This window comes from Mytilus galloprovincialis, chromosome 4 (assembly GCF_965363235.1).
Source record: "Mytilus galloprovincialis chromosome 4, xbMytGall1.hap1.1, whole genome shotgun sequence".
NCBI lineage: Eukaryota > Metazoa > Mollusca > Bivalvia > Mytilida > Mytilidae > Mytilus > Mytilus galloprovincialis.
The window spans coordinates 87133562-87153276 of record NC_134841.1 but is presented as its reverse complement, the minus strand read 5'-3'; the positions used below and the strand labels follow the sequence as shown (position 1 = coordinate 87153276).

Genomic DNA, 19715 nt, shown 5'->3' with positions numbered 1-19715 from the left:
GTACAAAAGCTTGTACAGAGAGTTTAAATTTGGGCATTAAATCACTTACCGATATGCCCCTTTTTAACTTGAAAAATTGCAAAGCTTGAGTGGGGGCATTAGTATCATGAGTAACATGCTTCCTTTATTTTTATCTTGTTTGTGTTTCTGATTTACATATGACTTTTCCAATAGAACATATGTTATATTTTACAGTATTTGGAAGTAGAGCAAGCATTTCAACTTTTTGAAGAAATGAGGGAAAAAGGATTACAAGCTGAGGGTAAACTTTTAACTTGTTATCCATATATGAGGATGTTTCTCAACTTCAAACTCATCGAAGGGCAACAGCCCTGATATGTGGCGAGGCATAGAAACATCTTCCAGTATGAAAGACCATGGATAATCTGTTTATGGCTATCTTTCCTATGACTGAGTGGATTTCTGACTTAAGACATGCACATCAGCATGTTTCTGGGTTTTAGATCTCAACCATCCCCCATTTAATTTAAATCAGATGATTTAAAAAAATGCACTTAAAAGAACATACAAGAAAAATAAATTTTTAAGAAAGTTGCAAAACTTGTAATTGGTAAAATAGAGTCTATTGAATAGATAACAAAAACACAAATACAAACAAAACAGTAATAAACCAATATTAACATTATTAAGAATGGATGTATTTGCTCAAAGCAAGCTAGTACATGTATTACTCAATTTGGTGTTGTGAAATCAGGCCAACCTTCACTCTTATAGCCAAGACCGAACTTCAGATTTTGTTTTGCAGTTGATGTCAGAACATACAATGGCCTTATAGATGTTATGAGACAGTTACCTGCAGATCAAGAAGAACAATGGTCAATGATTGTGGTGATTACATTAATTAGATTGTCATCACTTCTCTACCTTTACTTTAACTATTTACATTGACTGTCCCCAATTAATCATGGTAGACAATATTTTGGATGTACTGTGAAAGTATTTTAATTCATGGGTATCAATTTTCGTGGTTTGAGCAACATTTACAATGTTCGTGGGTTTTTGAGATACGATTGCTTTCAAGCAATCTGTAGACTTTTACCGTTGACTCAGGGCTGTATTCCCTCATGTCAACCGTTTTATTCTAAACATTCAGCAACATCTCAGATTCTTATGATTGTCTTGCTTTAAAAGGTAAAAACAAGCAAAAGGATTGAACATAAACAACTTTCCTGTAATGTTCTTCTCATAATCTTCATGTTTGATATTTCCCTTGACCTATATGGGCGTTTTTCAATAAAAGCGTTCCTTTCAGACCTAAAAAAAATGGAAAATCAACTAGTCTAAAATTTATTTTCAAGAGTTATTTTGAATACCTCTATTATAGACCTGTTTGTAAACAAAAAGTGCAATCTTAAATACTCTTTAAAATGATATTATTTTCATAATTTGTGTACTGTTTCGTATGGGACTTTTGTCCCCTACGAAACTGCTTCTAAACACACATATTTTTGCAATTTTAAATGTTTCCTATAGACATTCCAGTTTGTTTACGTTATATACTAGAAAAATCTCATTTTTTTCTGAATTGGAGAACCATTTTTTTATTGATAAAGATTAGACAGTACTTCACATATGAAGGTACAACTCATGTTACGTAGTGGACATTTTGATGCGTTTCGTAGTTGACAAAACCGTTTCGTAGTGGACAAAAAGTTTCGTAGTTGACATCAACCCTATTCTATGTTAATAAAAACATAATAAAAATTACATGAAACTAACCTTTGTTATTTGCTTTGCACGAATATAATTGAAAAAAGAGTAAAAAAAGACTGCATGGTAGTGGTAGTGTCCACTACGAAACGTTTTTCTCCCAAACTTGTTTCGTAGGGGACCGTTTCCTAGGGGACGTATTCACATGTTTTATTTTTTTCTCACAACCCCAATATTGCAATAGTAACAAGACTGACTGTATTCATCAAAGCGTTATTAAGCTGTACACTGATATTTTTTTCATAATTTTAAAACCAGTTACTGAAGGAGATTTGACCCGTTTCGTAGTGGACATTTACAAAAATACGGTATCACTCTGGTCCATTTGATGTGCTCAATTTTTCTTACCAACAGTTTAATTGCCGTTATAAAAGCATCACTTCTTTTAGTAAGACCCTAATGTTTATATCTCTTGCAAACAAAAAATTACATTGATTTTATAAAACTGTTTATAAGCAAGTTTTAATGACTTCGTTTCGTAGTGGACATTGTGTTCGGGACACACCTTCTAAAATAAAAAATCCTATTTTAAAAGCTGTTTATTAAAATATGTTGGCTCTAAACATACTTTTGAATTATTAAAGAACTTATATTAAGTAAAATTAATATTTATTTCTTCATTTTTTTACGATATTTGAGAGTATGAATGTTGAACAGGCGGTCTAGGGACATGCCATTTTGGTTGTTTTGGACCCTTCAGGAATCAATATCTTATCAATCTCTCTAAAAAATAAACTGTTTCTTTGCTTAAAAATGTTATATCTAATTCAATGTACTGACTGCACAAAAAATTACTTGCAAAGATCAAACACATTTTTTTTAAAGTGGCTGGGACAAGAAAGTACGTTTTTATTGAAAAACGCCCATATGCGTGTTTTTAACAACACGGAAAATCAGGATAATTTATATTTAGTGTTTTTATAAATTTAGAAACACGTCAGAGGGAATTCCCCAGTTTTGATAAATGCGAGAGTTCTCTGAATTCCGATAATTCTATTTCTGTCATATAAGAACTGAAGTGGAGTTTTTCCATATTTTACCGTTATGAAACTGATATTTGATACTGTACTCTCATAAAGAAATGGAGAACCATTCATCATGTCATTTAATAAATGTTCTTGTTCCAAATCGCAAGTCGCAGGTTTGTTTATGTATTAATGCGCATGCGTATAGTTTTCTTGATTTCAAGGGGTATTAGATTGAGTGGTTGCTCTGGATTCCCCGCTTCATTGATTAATTTGAAACTCATGGGATTCTTTCTATGTCTGTCTGCTATTGAGGGTTGTTGTTGTTGCATATTTTTTAAAAAAAATTTTATTATTTATAACTTCCAATTTACAACATAATATACACAAATATAATAGCAATTTATAATATATAAATCTATAGATATTATCTAATCAGTACATCTTTCTATTAGGAAGCAATTTTTTTTTTTTTTAAAATATACAAATGTAAGATAAAGAGTAAAGCAGTTTGAATACCGGAGAGAGAGAGAGAGAGATAGAAAGAGAGTGAGAGAGAATAGTATGGTGAGTTTTCAATATAATTCATCTAGAAATTGAATTCTATTTTAGTATAGTAAATACAGCATTTTCATTTATAATATGTATAATATTAAATGTAAAGTATATACATTTTTGTACTTAACTAAGTAATATATCAAAAGCATTCCATTCTCTGAGAAACTGATGTTCACATTTGTTTTTCATAGCAATATTTTTGTCCATTGCATACACATATTTCATCTTTTCTTTTACTGAGTTTATTGTCAGTTTTTTTTAAAACATCTGGAATTATAAATATATTGCTTTATGGTAAGAAAAAGAGTATTTTCTGCATTGCCTTTTGATATTTTTGCAGTGTTACCAAACAAAAAAAACTTCTTTTGTAAAAAGTACACTAATTCCATTGGTTAGAAACCAATTTTCAATCTGTTCTAATAATAATTGTGTATGTTCACATTCCCAAAATAAATGTTCTAATGTTTCAATTTCTCTATTACAAAATGTACAATTTGGATTATCATAAATCTTAATTTTATGTAGAAATTTGTTTGTAGCTAAGATTCGATGATTGAATCTATACTGTAGCCACTGTAACTTAGTATTATTTGTGACAACAAATGGCAGTTTATAAATTTTTTTCCAATGATTTTGATCAAAGCCAAAAAATTCAGTCCATCTTAACTGACTATTGGGAACACTTCCATTTTTATTTAAAACAATATACATATCTTTAGATCCTTTTGAACTTTTAACAAGTCTTTTAATAGTAGATGGAATTAAAGGTAGTTCTAATTTGTGATTTTTCCCACAAATGATTTTGATGCTTGATGTATAGCAGATATAATACTATTATATCTCATGAAATTCACATTTATCTTATACATTTCTTCTATCTTTTGATGAGAGAAAAAGGTCCCATCTTCATTTACAATATCATTTATAAATCTTATACCATTTTCAAACCAATCTTTATAAAAAATAGGTTTATTTGCTACCTTTATATTATTGTTAAGCCAGATTGGACTAGCAAGAAAGCATTCCCAACTGTCATATTCATCTTTTTCTCTAAGAAGTTGCCATGCTTTCAGAACATCTTGCCAAAATTTATTTTTGATATGTTGTTGTAATTTTTGGATATAAACACTTCCACAACCATAAATTTTTTCAAGTTCTACATGAACATTTGACAAAAAAACATTCTGCCATTTGTTGTCTGTTTTAAATAATCTCCTTATCCATGTACACGTCAGTGCTAAAATAAATGCACTAAGATTTATCATTTTGAGTCCACCATCTTCAATATCATTTTGTAAAACATCTCTCTTAATTCTATCAATTGGTGAACTCCATATAAAATTGTACATAAGTTGAATAACATTTTTTAAAATATCATCACTTGGATTTGGTAAGGATATAAACAAATGATTTAAAATAGGCAATATCAATGTCTTTACTACAGTAATTCTACCAATAACAGTAAGATTTCGTTTTGACCATTGTCTAATTACACATTTAATTTGTACAATTTTTTCATCATAATTAATTTTTACAATTCTATCAAGATTAACATCAAAGCTTATACCTAATATCTTAAAACATGTTTCTCCCCATGTAAGGTTTCTATTTTGGCATAATACCTCATTACTATACTTTTTATTTCCTATCCAAATAACTTGTGTTTTAGAAAAATTAATATTTAAACCAGATATATTTCCAAACCAATCTAATTCATTTAATGCTTCATTCAAAGATTCTTCTTTACCATCTAAAATAAGAGATGTGTCATCAGCAAATTGTGAAAGTTTGTGCTCAACTTGCGTAATTGTAATACCATTTATTTTATCATTATTTCGTATTTTTAGTGCTAATATCTCAGCACAGAGAATAAAAATATAAGGCGACAAGGGATCACCTTGTCTACAGCCTCGTTCTATAGAAAAAATTCTGATAGATGTCCTCCCTGGTTTACAGCTGATTTGATATTGTTATAAAAAACTTTAACCCAATTAATTATTGATTCTCCAAAATTGAACAACTTCAAGACACCGATTAAAAATTCCCAAGAAATTTAATCAAATGCCTTTTCGAAATCTATAAGCAGCAAAAGTCCTGGAATATCTTTTTCCTCAGTAAATTGCATAATATCATAAATTAAACGAAGATTTTCTCCAATATATCTCCCACTTATAAATCCAGTTTGATCGTAATCTATCAGTTTATCTAAAACTGTTTTAAAGCGTTTTGCTATAACTCCAGAGCCAATTTTATATACTGTATTTAATAAAGATATAGGTCGCCAATTTTTTAAGAAATGTCTAGGCTTATTTCCTTTCGGCAGGTATGTAATGATTCCTTGTTTTTGCGTAACAGATAGTTCACCAATCTCAGTACTGTAGTTCAAGGAGTTTACAACAAAAATTCTCAAATCTTTCCAAAAAAATTTAAAGAACTCTGTGGAGAAACCATCAGATCCTGGTGTTTTATTATTTTTCATATTTTTCAATATTAAACCAGCTTCTTCAATTGTTATTTCACCTTCAAGATTTTTTTTCTCATCGTCAGTTAGTTTTTTAAATTTTATATCTTTCAATCCTTCTTTAAGTTTATTGAATTTATCTCCCTTTGACTTGTCTTTATTCTCGTATAAATTTTCATAAAAAGATTTTACTTCATTTAAAATATCTTTTTGTTTTGAAATTACATCTCCATTTTCTTTTTCTACTTTTGGTATTATCTTATTTGTAAAATTTTTTGATTCTAGCCCACAAAAATAGCTAGTAGGTTTTTCACCCTCTTCTAACCATTGTATTCTTGATCGAATTATCTTCCCTTTAATTTTTTGTTTTCTTATATTTTCTAATTCACCTTTTTTATTTTCCAAAATCTGTATTGAACCTTCATCTACCTTTTCTTCCAAAATTAGAATTTCATTTCTAAGATCTTTCTCTTGTTTTTCTTTTACCTTTTTCTTATAACTTGAATAAGATATAGTTTTACCTCTAATTTCCATCAACATTGTCTCAAGAAATAAGTGACTGTTAATATTAAAATGGAGATCTTCATTATTCATGTCTTCAATTCTATCTATATCATAAACAGGTGTTACATATTGTTTTTTAACTTCTACTATTTTTTCTTTAACAATCTTTATATATTCTGGATCATACAATAATGAATTATTAAATTTCCACAATCCTCTACCTCGATCAAAAGGATTAAATTCTATATTTAATACAACCATAGAATGATCAGAGCCATAGCTAGGCTCAATATTACAATTTTTCAAACAGCATAGTAAATGTTCAGATAAAAGAAAAAAATCTAGCCTTGCTTGTTTAAAGGGGGGTTCTTTTTCTCCATGTGAAACGCTTCAAATCTGGGTAAAGTTCACGGAAAGGGTCAATGAGACACCTTTCCTGAATGATTTCTAAAACTTTCTCCTGAGCATTTGGGTTATTTACATGTAAATAGTTAAAATAGTCTATATCAGGGTTAAGAACAAGATTAAAATCACCACATATCATATAGCTATCATTACCAAAATCATCTATAATTGACATAATTTGATCATAAAAAATTGGAGTATCTATATTTGGTCCATAAATAGTTACAAATGTAAAATGTAAAGTATCAACAACTAAGTCTAATACTAAATAATTGCCACCAAAATCTTTTTTTTCTTTTAGGACCTTAAACTCAAAGTTGTTATTAAACATAACTGCTACACCTCTTGAATTTGAGCTATAAGATGAAAAATAACTATCATATCCCCACATAGCTCTTATATTATTTTCATTTTCACATAAGAAATGAGTATCTTGTAAACAGTAAATATTGTAATTCTTTGTTCTTAAATAGTTAAAAACATCTCTTCTTTTAACACTATCTCCTAAACCTTGACAATTAACAGTTAATACCTTCAGGGCACACATGATATGAAGTCAGTAAATACACTAGCACATAACATGACCTTAAAAAAATATAACAGTAATATCTGATTCTCTTATGGTTGGGGCCTGTTATCTAACTCCCACGTGAATAGATATTTTTCGTATCACACCGTACGGAGTGTGATATGAAAAAGTGATATCAAAATTACGTTAATTTGATGATCCCTAGACGATTTTGGTAAATTTTACTTTAAAAAATTATAAATATCTGTCATAAGTAAACAAGTACGCGTTGCAAAGAAAAACGGCCGTAGCAACACAACTCGCAACAAATAGGCCACGCACATACAACTTTTTGCCATAAGAGAAATAGGTTTAACAACTTGTGAGAATTAAATATCGCTTGATATCAGCTCTCGTAATTTAATTTCAATAATAATAAACTCGCCATAGGCTCGTTTATTATTATTGAAATTAAATAACTCGAGTTCATATCAATCGATATCTAATTCTCACTCGTTATGAAACCTATAATTATTCTCCATGTGTGTAAAAATACTAAAGAAAAACATTTCACCAACATAAAGATGCATAAAAATGATAAACAGGATAACTCACCATAAACTAAACCAAAACAAAATGTAATGGAATGATATTGCAGAAATGCAATAATTAATAAAAAGAATAAAGGACTGGAAAGAAAAAGAAAGAGATAAAAACAAAAATTAAGCATCAAAATGGCAGACATTTTTGATTGAATTAATCTAAAAAAAAATTATAGTTTTTTGCAGTACAATTGTTCTTTCAATTTTATATATCCTGTATATGATTTATCAGTTATGACATAGTCAACTATTTTACAAAGTGGAGACAACTTTTATAGTATTAAGATTTGTTCCATGAAAATAAGAATAGCACTTTTAACATGTTTCAAAAATAAATCAAAGTTCATCATGACATAATGTACATGTAACAATGAGAGTCAAGTACTAAGTTAACTACTTATTTCCTTTGTCTCAATCTAAGAAAAATGTCATCAAATATATTGAACTTCAGCTGTAGACCATCAGATATCCTTCCATATACACCACAGTTGAAGTACCATACATCACTGAACCATTCTGTCTCATTTAGTCTTTTCATCAGTTCAAGGTTTCTTTTGGAAATGTCATTATAAAATCTTACATGGTCTTGTAAATTCTTCTTTTCTCGCATCACTCTTCGTTTGACATCACTACTGAATAATCTCACAATAAGAGGCTTTGGTCCTAATTTGTCAGATGGAATTCTATGGATGGCGACAACATCTCTTTCCTCAAGTTCAACATTCATGTCCCTTTTCACTTTACTAATAAAGTCCGCACGCAGATCTTGTCGCTCTCGCCATGGAAAGTTTATAACTTTTATGTTGTTTTTGCGAGAATATTGTTCATTGTAGTTGCTGTTGGTAATAGCTTCTCTTGTCATTCGTTCATTTTGGTGTAGTTCTTTCTTTGTTGCAGATAGGCTTTTCATAGCTTCCTCTGCTTTCTCCCTCAAGTTCTCATTTTCTATTGACAATACATCTATTTTCTCTTGCATTTCCTCTATTACTTCTGATACTTTTTTTATCAATTTTTGTCTCTATGGATGAAGTAAATTCTTTAAATAAATTCTTCACTATAGAAGTTACAATGATTTCCAGATCACTTGACTTAACAAGGTCTTTTGTTGCATTTTCAAGGTCTATCTTTTTTAATCCACCCTCCAGGTTTGTTTAATTTTATATGAATTTGGTTAAATATACTTACCATGAAATTACATTTATATTATATAGAATATGTTTGCTTTCACAACATGTTCTCATCGCAATTAACTAGGTGATTAAAAATTACATCCATGAGATGTACTCACCTACGTCATAGTTCACCTGTGTAACATACACTAGCTTTAGTTTTAATTTTTGCGTTCAAGAGAACGCATGTTTCTCGTCGGCAAGGATTTTTAACAGTTTACTGTTGAAAATCCTTATGTTTTATAAAATACATTATTTGTTTTCGGAATATTGGTATACGATTAATTTAATGTGAATCAGAATACAGCGCTTCTGCCAAGTTTCTGATATGCACGTTTTCGTCATTTTTACAGCTTACGAGTCTGGAAATACGACGACACAGAAAATGACCTTTGTTTAGCCGCCATTTTCAAACATTAAATCGGGTCCGAAGAAAGGCAGATTTTAGCTGTCAAAATCGGACATGTTACGTGAGTGCTACGTTTTTAAAAAGATATATATTTAAACGGATGTTTATTTCTTTTTTCACGCTCAGCTGACCGGATTTTTCACTGCATTAGAGCAATGCTACGAAACGGGTCGAGTGTAAAGTTTGGATAAAGTCGATTGTTTACAATTTGCAGTCTGTACACGAGACTGTGTAAACACATCACTATATTAAAATCAGAATAGGTATTTTGACCAGATCTGATTGTTTTTCATGTGGAAAACGTCCGTATGGGAGCGTATACCACTATTGTCACTAGAACCTCAATTGGTTCGATTGTTTACAATTTGCAGTCTGTTACGTGTACACCTGGTACACGAGACTGTGTAAACACATAACTATTAAATCAGAATAGGTATTTTGACCAGATCTGATTATTTTAATGTGGATAACGTCCGTATGGGAGCGTATACCACTATTGTGACTAGAATCTCAATTGGTTCAATAAATTTCAATCAGAAAAGGGAATCTGCCCTTTTCAGATTGTTTTATTTGGAAAACGTTCCATACAGGGAGCGTAGACCAACAGTGATACTGTTTTAACAGTTGATAAATACATCACAATCAGAATAGGGATTTTGCCCACAACTGATGATGTTTATTTGGTTAACCTTCCATTCAGGGAACATAAACCATATTTATTGAAAATAAAACGTGCTCAATGGATCACTATAGACTTAAAATATAATAGGGATTTTGCCCAAGTCTATTTGATTAATGTTGACATGTTTCATACAGGAAACATAGGAACTAGAACAACATGCATGATTTAGAATCTATAAGTTGCATTCATTCTAATAAAATACAGATTTGATATCTTACATAAAATTAAATCATAACTATTTATTGATTGCACATTGATATTTATGGAGCATAGAATTGCACGTGGATGATTGTTGCAAATAAAATAAATTAGAATCAGACTAGTGAATTTAAGTCCAGGTCTATCTGACTTTTCTAGACATCTTTCCACCCAGGGAACATCATGTCTACTTTTATTATATTTTAAAACAACACAAGCATAGCTAATATTTGGTTGCACATTGTTTTTTTTTTTTGTGATGAACCAACAGTTTAGTCAATTAACATATTTGTTCATATTGATAATATATTGAACAAGTGTCTGGAAATAGTCAAGACAGATATTAAAGACACTAAAATGATACATTGTTATCTAGTACAATACAAATGTGATTGTAGTTTAAGCATACCAATACATACTTCTTTTAAATATGTCCAGTTTAAATCAGGACAGTAATTCTTAGAAGCCTGAAATATTTTTCCAGAACAGCAATTTGCTGTAAATATTTAATTATTTTTTTACTGATAAATAATTCTCCAATGCTCTAACAGACATGGAGACAGTAAGAATGGAGCACTGTTCTAAATACAGTTGATACATTAGCTTGTGACAATTTTTTTTACTAATATTAAATTTCATGGTCAGTTTACTTATGACAAGAAGAACATGAATATTATAAGTATGAACTGCTATAACCAATTGTTTGTTTTGTCGGCAGTAAGGAAACAAAGGCTTTTATATGTTTTTATGTAAACATTAGATTGTCTATTGAATAAAGAGTTTAGGGGATGCCATGATGCATTTCACAAAGACTCATTCAAGGTAATGGCTTATATATTGATTACATAATTCAGAGTGTACATTGCCAATGCATTTATTAAATATAATATGTACTAATTCTGTTTTGTTTTGAGTACACAAAAAAGAGGTGATAACGTAAGACTTAAGAGACTATCTTACCCTCACTATATGGGAATCACTGTCAAATTATACATATATCTTCCAATCATGAAAGCAAAAGGAGTTTGGATACTCTTTTAAAGATAGAAAATTATGCCTTAATTTACATCTTAAGTTTTCTAAGCAATGCCAACAGATGGGCAAGTTTCTGCTATAAGGATTCATTCATTGGGTCTGTTTTATTCTTAATGTGAGATTGGTAGAACCCAACAGTTTATGCAATGGCTACACATTGTTTTTTCCTAGAGTTAAATATTGATTCAGAATTCTGAAGTATAGAGGACTCAAATATGCTGATTTATAGAAACAAGATTATCATTAATTTAGATCTTGTAAAAAAAAAAAAAAAAAAAAAAAAAAAAAAAAAAATTAGTAAAATATTGGTAAATAAATAAATAAGATTTAAAGCATTGTGGATGCAGGATTTATTTAAAATGCTAGACATGGTCTAGGAAATTGAAGTAGTTCTCAAGATTTGAAACTATCTATTATACAGCTCTTTATATAAACCTTTTATTTAGTCAGTCTTTACGAGATGCAGAAAAAAAGAAGAGGTTTTTTTTGGAGTAACACATGATGTACCAATAAAAACATATAATATATATACATTTCAATTGGTTCTCAAATTTTAGCACCAGTGTAGAAGCAGTTAATCTAACAGCAAAATGTAGGAAAAGCAATTTATTTAAAAGACTGATTAATAGTTAGCAAATAGCTTTCAATAGTCTAAGAATAGTACATGGAAGTAAAATATAGTATGATAATTCCATGATTATATCAAATCAAATGCGAGACATTTTCTTAATATTATACCTAAATATTAAAATGTCACTGTTTATTTTTATTTTTGCTCATTATAAGCATAAAGTTACAAAAATCTAGTCTGGTCAAAGTCAAGTTGTGTATTATCTATATGCAGGAAGGTTTTCCGAATGCATGTGATTTTAACCTCGGAATTGATGGTAATTATTCACTTTTCAATTTCCATATTACCAGCCAGAATAGTATAAATATATAGCATAGAGTTAGTATCTTATGCAAGAATATGCTACACAAAATTGAAATGTGTTTATTTTAAACAATTACTTTGAATTTTGATTCAATATTGTTTTGAAAGATGTGATTATTTAAATCACATTAATTTTGTTTTTGCCAAATCTGGGGACAAATGCAAAATTCTTCTGAGTGACTAAGTTAACAAATGACTGGGTTGAAGTCACAAAATACTACCAAAAGCTGTTTGGTTGATATATATTGAATCATATCAGAATGTATAGGATTCAGATGAGGTGAACCAAGACAGAAATAAAATGAGCATTTTTGATAGTGAAACCATTTCTGAAATAACTAAGAACACTTAAGGATACTGCAAGTTAGTACAAGTGTTTTCCATATTGCCAAACAAGTGTTTTTCTTTAAATACAACTATAGAACTATATTTGACAAGTTGCATTTTAGTATTTCTGATAGCGAAATAATTTCTGAATTTAATATAAACAATTGTCAAGAGCAACATACAAGAGTTGTTCATTATGTCAAATTTTTGTTTCTTTAAATTTGGAACTGTACATGGCAAGATATTCTAGAAAGTTAACCGTTGTGAAATGTTAGTTAGAAATATCAAAACATTTTATTTTAGACAGATTTTTCATAGCTGGAGAAAATCATCTGTTAGCATTCTTTTTGGACTTAAGAGGACAACAATCATGGCTTTAATTCAGCTCAACATCCAAATGTTCTGTGGAAGCAGTATATCAATGGAAACATGTATACTGAAACTTTTCCACTGATTTGTCCATTTCTGTATTTTTACACTTGAGTAGTCCAATACAAAACAAAAATATTGTTCATGGTTGAAATGGTAGACATTGTATTCAAAGGTTCTACCACTCATAGAAATTTTATCAGATTTTTTTTAAAATTTAGTCAGTTTAGAGAATTGTCATTATACAATAGTACAAGACTTCTCTTGATGAAAATATTTTATTCTAAATCTATAAAATTTTAAAAGTAGTATATCTAGCAGAGAAGCAAATTCTCAGGGACTATAACTTTAAAAAAGTTTAAAGATTAATCCAGATTTAGCATAATCATGAAACAACTTTGGTTTGAGTCTTTAATAAACTTTGATTGTATTAAGGACACCTATTTACAAAGTATATTTTAATTGATTATAATTCTTTAATTAAGTAGAAAAGAATTTATTTCGAAAGATGTGATATTGATCAGGTTATCAAAAGACGACAGCAATCATATATTATCTGTTATTATATTAATATAGAGAAAACAATGGAAAGTTAAAGAAAGGTAATAATGTTTCCAAATAAAGTTAAGTTTCAAAGTGGAAAGTAATGAAATTAAGGTTGGATTATAAGTTCTTGTCGATTTGTACAAGCAACAAGAACAACCTATTCAGAAATAAATGCTTATTTACTGTTGCATAAATATTACAACACATTTAGCTCATAATGAAGGAGCTTTAATATAATTATTTCTATACTGACCTGCAGATTATTTATTCATCAGATATAGAAAGATGGGGTATATATATACATGTGAGTGCCATTGAGACAACTCTACATCAAGTCTATTAATTTTGCATACTTGTATTTATACAATCTGCAAAGTTTGCCATTGATACATATAGTTATGCAGCATAGCTTCATTGTATAATAAATTCAGTAATTTCGGTTTTTACTAATATCCGTATTTACAAAATTTAATGGAGTTATTTTTAAAAAAATTTCACATAATTTTTTTTTTATATGTTGAAATTGTATGTGTGTGAGAGAATTTATCCTCCACCAAATGAAATACTGCTTGTTAATCAGTAAATATTCTATATAATATAAATGTAATTTCATGGTAAGTATATTTAACCAAATTCATATAAAATGGTAATTTTTGAAATCTCAAGAAGAGATTTTATATGAATTTATAGGGTTAAATATACTTACCACAATCCACCACCACCCCTGGAATAAATTCAGTTTTTTGTTCACTTAATTGAAATTATTCAATTAAACGACAAATTAAAACTAAAGCTAGTGTATGTTACACAGGTGAACTATGACGTAGGTGAGTACATCTCATGGATGTAATTTTTAATCACCTAGTTAATTGCGATGAGAACATGTTGTGAAAGCAAACATATTCTATATAATATAAATGTAATTTCATGGTAAGTATATTTAACCCTATAAATTCATATAAAATCTCTTCTTGAGATTTCAAAAATTACCATTTCTTCTATGTCCCTTTGTATACTAATTATACCAGTCAGATTAACACTTGTATTTGATTCATTTGACACTTCAGAGTGAATCCTTTTTGGTTGTTTATTAGGTTTTTCAGTTTTTTCTTTGTCAACTTTATCTAATTTTGCAGCTAGTAAAGTCTGAACAGTGTTTCCACATTTTCCACTTTTATTCACAGATTTGTTACTTGTAAGGCTGTTGCCTCCAGGCATGTTGTATTAAATCCTTTGTGATCAAGTAAATATAATCAATAATAGGTGAACACTTAAATCCAAAAAATGGTTTTCTGTAAATATCACAAAAGTTCCACCAAATTTTTTTCATAAGTTGGCATCCAATGATTCAGCAAATTGTTATCTATCAGTCTATCCACTTTTCATCATGCAACAATTCATATAAAACACAAAAAACTGCAAAAAACTGGGAGCTGACTTTTTACAGTGTTTTCAGCTTGGCGGCCATCTTGTTTTCTCTTGTTGCATAATTTTAAATCATATGCATCATTTAAGTTAAAATAAATGTAGTGTTTAGCTATAACACCCCTTCAGCCGAAATGGAGTCATCCATATTATCGTTTCGAGTTGTCTCCCTTCCGGAAGTATTTTCCGTCAAAATCGAAAGTCAAAATACAATACGACTCGTCAAGAAAAATTAACTCGTTAGATGTCGATAAATGTCGTATTATATTAAGAACGATCTCAATTTTAACAGAGGAGTGTGTACGGAAAGGAGTCATGCCCACGGACCCAAAGGAAATTAATATCTAAAGAGTTAGAAATGGGGTTCCTCCTAGAATTAACGGTGATAAGATACGAAGTGAAAATACCTTCTCTCACTCTCAGTGACTGCTGTGGAAAGTAAACTTGGAATTGATAGTACAAAAATAAAACACAATAAGTACATTGCTCATACACTTGTATCCGGGATTGGCTATTTTTAAAGTTGAGTGACTATTCAGATTATTACATTTTGCATGTTCGTGTAGTTGAATTAGTTTTGAAAATAATACTATCCAGCTGTACCAGGGCTGCCAAAAATGCGCGAGACTCACACATGTTCATGCTTTTTTGCGGTACTATCCTTGGATCTATTTTTTTCCCTCTTTGATCTTTTCAATTTTAGTCAAATCTCACGCATTTGCTTAATGAAAAGTTGGCAGAACTGCTATACATGTGTCAATGAAAACTATGGCAATCGTATCCCTCAGAGCATTCTGCTCTTTGATTAAATTCGTGGATTTTAAGTTTTCTTAAAAAAAAATGAAAATTTGAAGCCATTAGAAACGAAAGTTACAGTTGTCTGGATTGAAGGAAAATGCAAAAGAAACATTGATCTGTATGTAGTGATCACACTTATTAACTGAGATAAAGTGATCAACAGATTAAAGACCATCAAAGGTGTTAATTATGCCATAAACATGTCACCTAAAGAAAACAGTTACATAAACAAATGCTATAAACATATATTGAATTGTAAAATAATTATTATCAAAAGCAAGCCCAGAATGAAATTATTGAAATACGTACGAGAATTATGATTACATGAAATGAACACTTTATCATGGAATATCAATACCGGGAATCTGACATTCGTTGATCAAAAATATTTTTTTTATGAGAATTAAAAGATTAAAAGTTGGACAGTTTACGTTTTTAAAAAAATATTTAATGGTACAATCCTGCCTGCAGTTGTGGTTTATAGTGCATTTGCTTTGTGCCTACTACATTTATTGTGGTATTCTCAGTTCGGCGATATTCAATGACATATATATACATGCGTAGATATGTCTCTGGTTCAGTATATATACTTTCTAGATCATATCAGTAGTCGAACTTACATCGGAATCTTTCTATGTCTTGATTTTGACAAGGTTGTTTTATTTCGTTGGACACTTAAATTTGTGGATAAAGTCATCCACGAAAACCACGAAAATTGGTACCCCACGAATAAAAGTACTTTCACAGTATACCAAATGGCTGATTCTGTCTTCTGTAAACTTGTATTATAATTTGTATTGGAAATTTTACTGTGATACAGCTAGGCAGCTTATTTTTAGGGCACAAAGATGCATTTCACAAAATTAAACACATGATCATACATCATTTTTTACTTTTCACTACTGTAAATTCAAAAATTATTGTGTGCATTTATTAATGCAATTTTTATAGAATGAACAAGAATGTAAGATGAATTTTCGTGATTTCAGATAAATTGTCAAACAGGTATATGTACTACATAAAAGAATGTGAGTTATAATTGCGATTCCTCAATTTACTATATCTATTCAATGACTTTTATAGGATCTCCTGCACTGTATGAAGGAGAGTGGTGTCCAACCAAATGTACAAACATTTCAGTCATGTCTTCATTTCCTGAAAGGAGTGATGACTAGATTTAGAGAACAGAAGGTGTATTGTGTACTCAATGAAATGAAAGCTATAAACATAGGTGAGTATAAAAACATATAGAGAATGCCTATAATTCTGAGTCAAGTTTTGCTTCTTATATTATCACTCCCTTTATTATATGTAAAGAGAAAGGTATGATTTTGGGGCTAAAGCACGATAAAATAATTCCAACTTGAAGAAGTAAGTATTATACAATTACTGTCTTTTGGTGAGGTAAATATGCGGTTTTATTGACTTTTGAAAAAATGATATTCACTGAGGCTGACGGCCGAAGTGAATATCAGTTTTTCAAAAGTCAATTAAACCCCATATTTACCGAAACAAAAGACAGTAATTGTTTTATTCCATATTCCGAGAGAAGAACATGTATTTAATGAATAACATATACCAAAACAAATTTTACATGAAACATTTAACCACAACGTTGCATGTAAAAGCGTGTGACGTTTAGCACGGTGAATAACACTTTCTCAGGTGAATATGCTTTTTTATTCAAAATCCAATTCATATAGAGAAACCTACTAATATGATACCAATATGGAATAATGATACATATTCTTCAAAATGCATTGCTTCTTTTCTTCAATTTCTATTGATTGCCCATGATAAATGCAGTTATCACTATTTTGTACCGGCTTAATCGAGAAAATCGATCTCGTTGAGATGGTCAACTATAATCTATAATTATCTCTTTTCCTTTGTGTTATTGAGAGAAACCTTTTCCTATAAAAAAAACAAAGCTAAGTTGAGTCTTTATTTTAAGTGTTATGATTTAAACTTTTTTTTACAGAACCTACATTAGGAATATATGCTAATCTCATTCAGCTGATATATAATGACCATTCTAGAAGTAAGTACTTGTAGTCAATTTTATTGAATATAGAATAAATGTACATTAATTAACTTTCAATTATGTGATAAACTTATCTTGTATATTTTGTGATTGGAAATAAAAAGAAATAAAACCATCAAATTATAATTTGACATTTGTCAACCTTGATCAGTGACTTCAGTAACATATAGCTAATAACCAAATTCATGAAGTAACATGTAATAGAGAAATGATGTATATAGCGGTCATGATCAGGAATAAGGTCACCTTGACATATAATTTTTTATGCATGAGGAACTCAGATTAAAGTCCTGATCCAATCTAATAGGTATTATAATAGGTTACTTTGCTAGAGCATAAGTTATTGTTTGCATTAGCTCCATTCTTTCTTTATAGCCCACTCAAGAAGTGAGGTCTACATTGTCTTAACCTTGTCTGTCCTGTTGTTTACCTGTTTGTCAGACAAATATTTCAGTTACAATTTTCTCAGGCTTATAACTATAGTAACTTTATATTTGGTCATCAGCTTGACAGTGATGAGTTGTAATATGTGAGCAAACTTTTGGAACTATGAAACACCTATTTCCTGTTTTTATATTCAATTGATTTTTCAATATGTCACTTGAACTTGAAATTTTTCTTCAGATTTTACATATTTAGAATAATGCTTAGCATGACAACTCATGCATTCTTCTATATAGTTTGTAATTCTCATGTGTTATTATTCCAGACCCAGAGCATCCTTTTTTACCACAGTTGATGGATTATATCAAAGGAAAGAGCTTCGACATATCATCAAAAGATGATGGTAAGTAAATACACAGTAGACAATACTTAAGACCTTATCCCTATTTTCATTTGGAATCTGTGCAACTGACTGGAGAATTTGTGACACTTTTAAAACTATTGACGTCGTGCAACAATCACTTTTCCTGCAGCCCTCAGATTTTTTCGCCTGTAGCATAAAATATTAAGAAAACTCATATAAAGTCCAGGAATGGCTGACATATATTGACAAGGTGTATTAAACCCATGGTTAGTGAATAAATAAGACTGTCGGGTTTCATCCATGCAACTATAAGAAGGAATTTTGTAGTTTGCAGGATATGCTAATACATGTATATAGTATAAAGAAACACATGTTAAGAAAATGTATATGTATTCAGGAAATAAAACACTGACAACATTTGATTTCAGAAGCTCAAATTTCAGGCAAAATGTCTGGTCTCTTACCATTTACACTCATGTAGACCAGAAAGTAATGTATTTCTTCATGTTTATTTTTAAAAGAAGGATAAAGTGCCACAGATGTGTTTTTTTGTCAAGCTGAATTTAGATTTTATTCAAAAATTATCTGCATCACACACACACCTATTTGTTTTTCTTCCTGATCTTTAATAGTTCTGGTTATCCTATTGAACCTAAGAAATTTTGTATATAGTTCTGCTTTAAAGTTTTCTGCAATTGTCATTTTACTTCACATGTGGTGTGCCAATTTAATTTTATACATTTTTATTTCAGTACACTTCTTTGTAGCTGCAATGAAAGTTGTAAGTATCCATTTTATAATATTTGATGCGAAGTTAAAATGAACGCATTTTTTAGTCATTTCAAATAATTAATCATATACAAGCTCAACAATTTAGTTTTACCTGTTAACCCCTCCACTCTGTTCATCTGTACAGTAGTCTTTCTGTCTGAAAATCCATAAATCGTTTGTCCCGAAATTGGTTTCCGTTCTCTTCCTTAAGTTGTCCTCAGCCAAATGTTATGAACCTACACTCAATGCTTATGACATGTACTACGAAACTCATATAAATAAAATTAAGGTAGCATTACATTTACAGTTCTTTAGTTATTTACATTTAAAATGTTATATGCAAGCGGGGGCATCATATGTGTGCCCCCATGGACATTGCCCATTTCTTTTTTAAAATCATGACCATTGTTAAATGTGGCAGACCATGAACATAAGCAATATTGCTTCATCTCATTGTTATTCTGATCTACACGCAGTTTGTGAAAAACATGCTAAGCTTGTTAAACTTGAGAACATTTGATTTATT

General features: G+C 29.9%; 1 protein-coding gene across 3 annotated transcripts in view; it reads left to right on the top strand.

Annotated features, from left to right (window-relative positions):
* The window catches only part of LOC143073277 (small ribosomal subunit protein mS39-like), a 43573-nt gene that overhangs the window by 12410 nt on the left and 11448 nt on the right, over positions 1 to 19715 (top strand). For all 3 annotated transcript variants that reach the window (XM_076248687.1, XM_076248686.1, XM_076248688.1), the window contains exons 10-15: positions 196 to 262; positions 767 to 849; positions 16710 to 16857; positions 17608 to 17667; positions 18380 to 18457; positions 19171 to 19199. In XM_076248687.1, coding sequence (XP_076104802.1) covers positions 196 to 262; positions 767 to 849; positions 16710 to 16857; positions 17608 to 17667; positions 18380 to 18457; positions 19171 to 19199 — 465 coding nt within the window. The remainder of the gene's footprint in view (positions 1 to 195; positions 263 to 766; positions 850 to 16709; positions 16858 to 17607; positions 17668 to 18379; positions 18458 to 19170; positions 19200 to 19715) is intronic.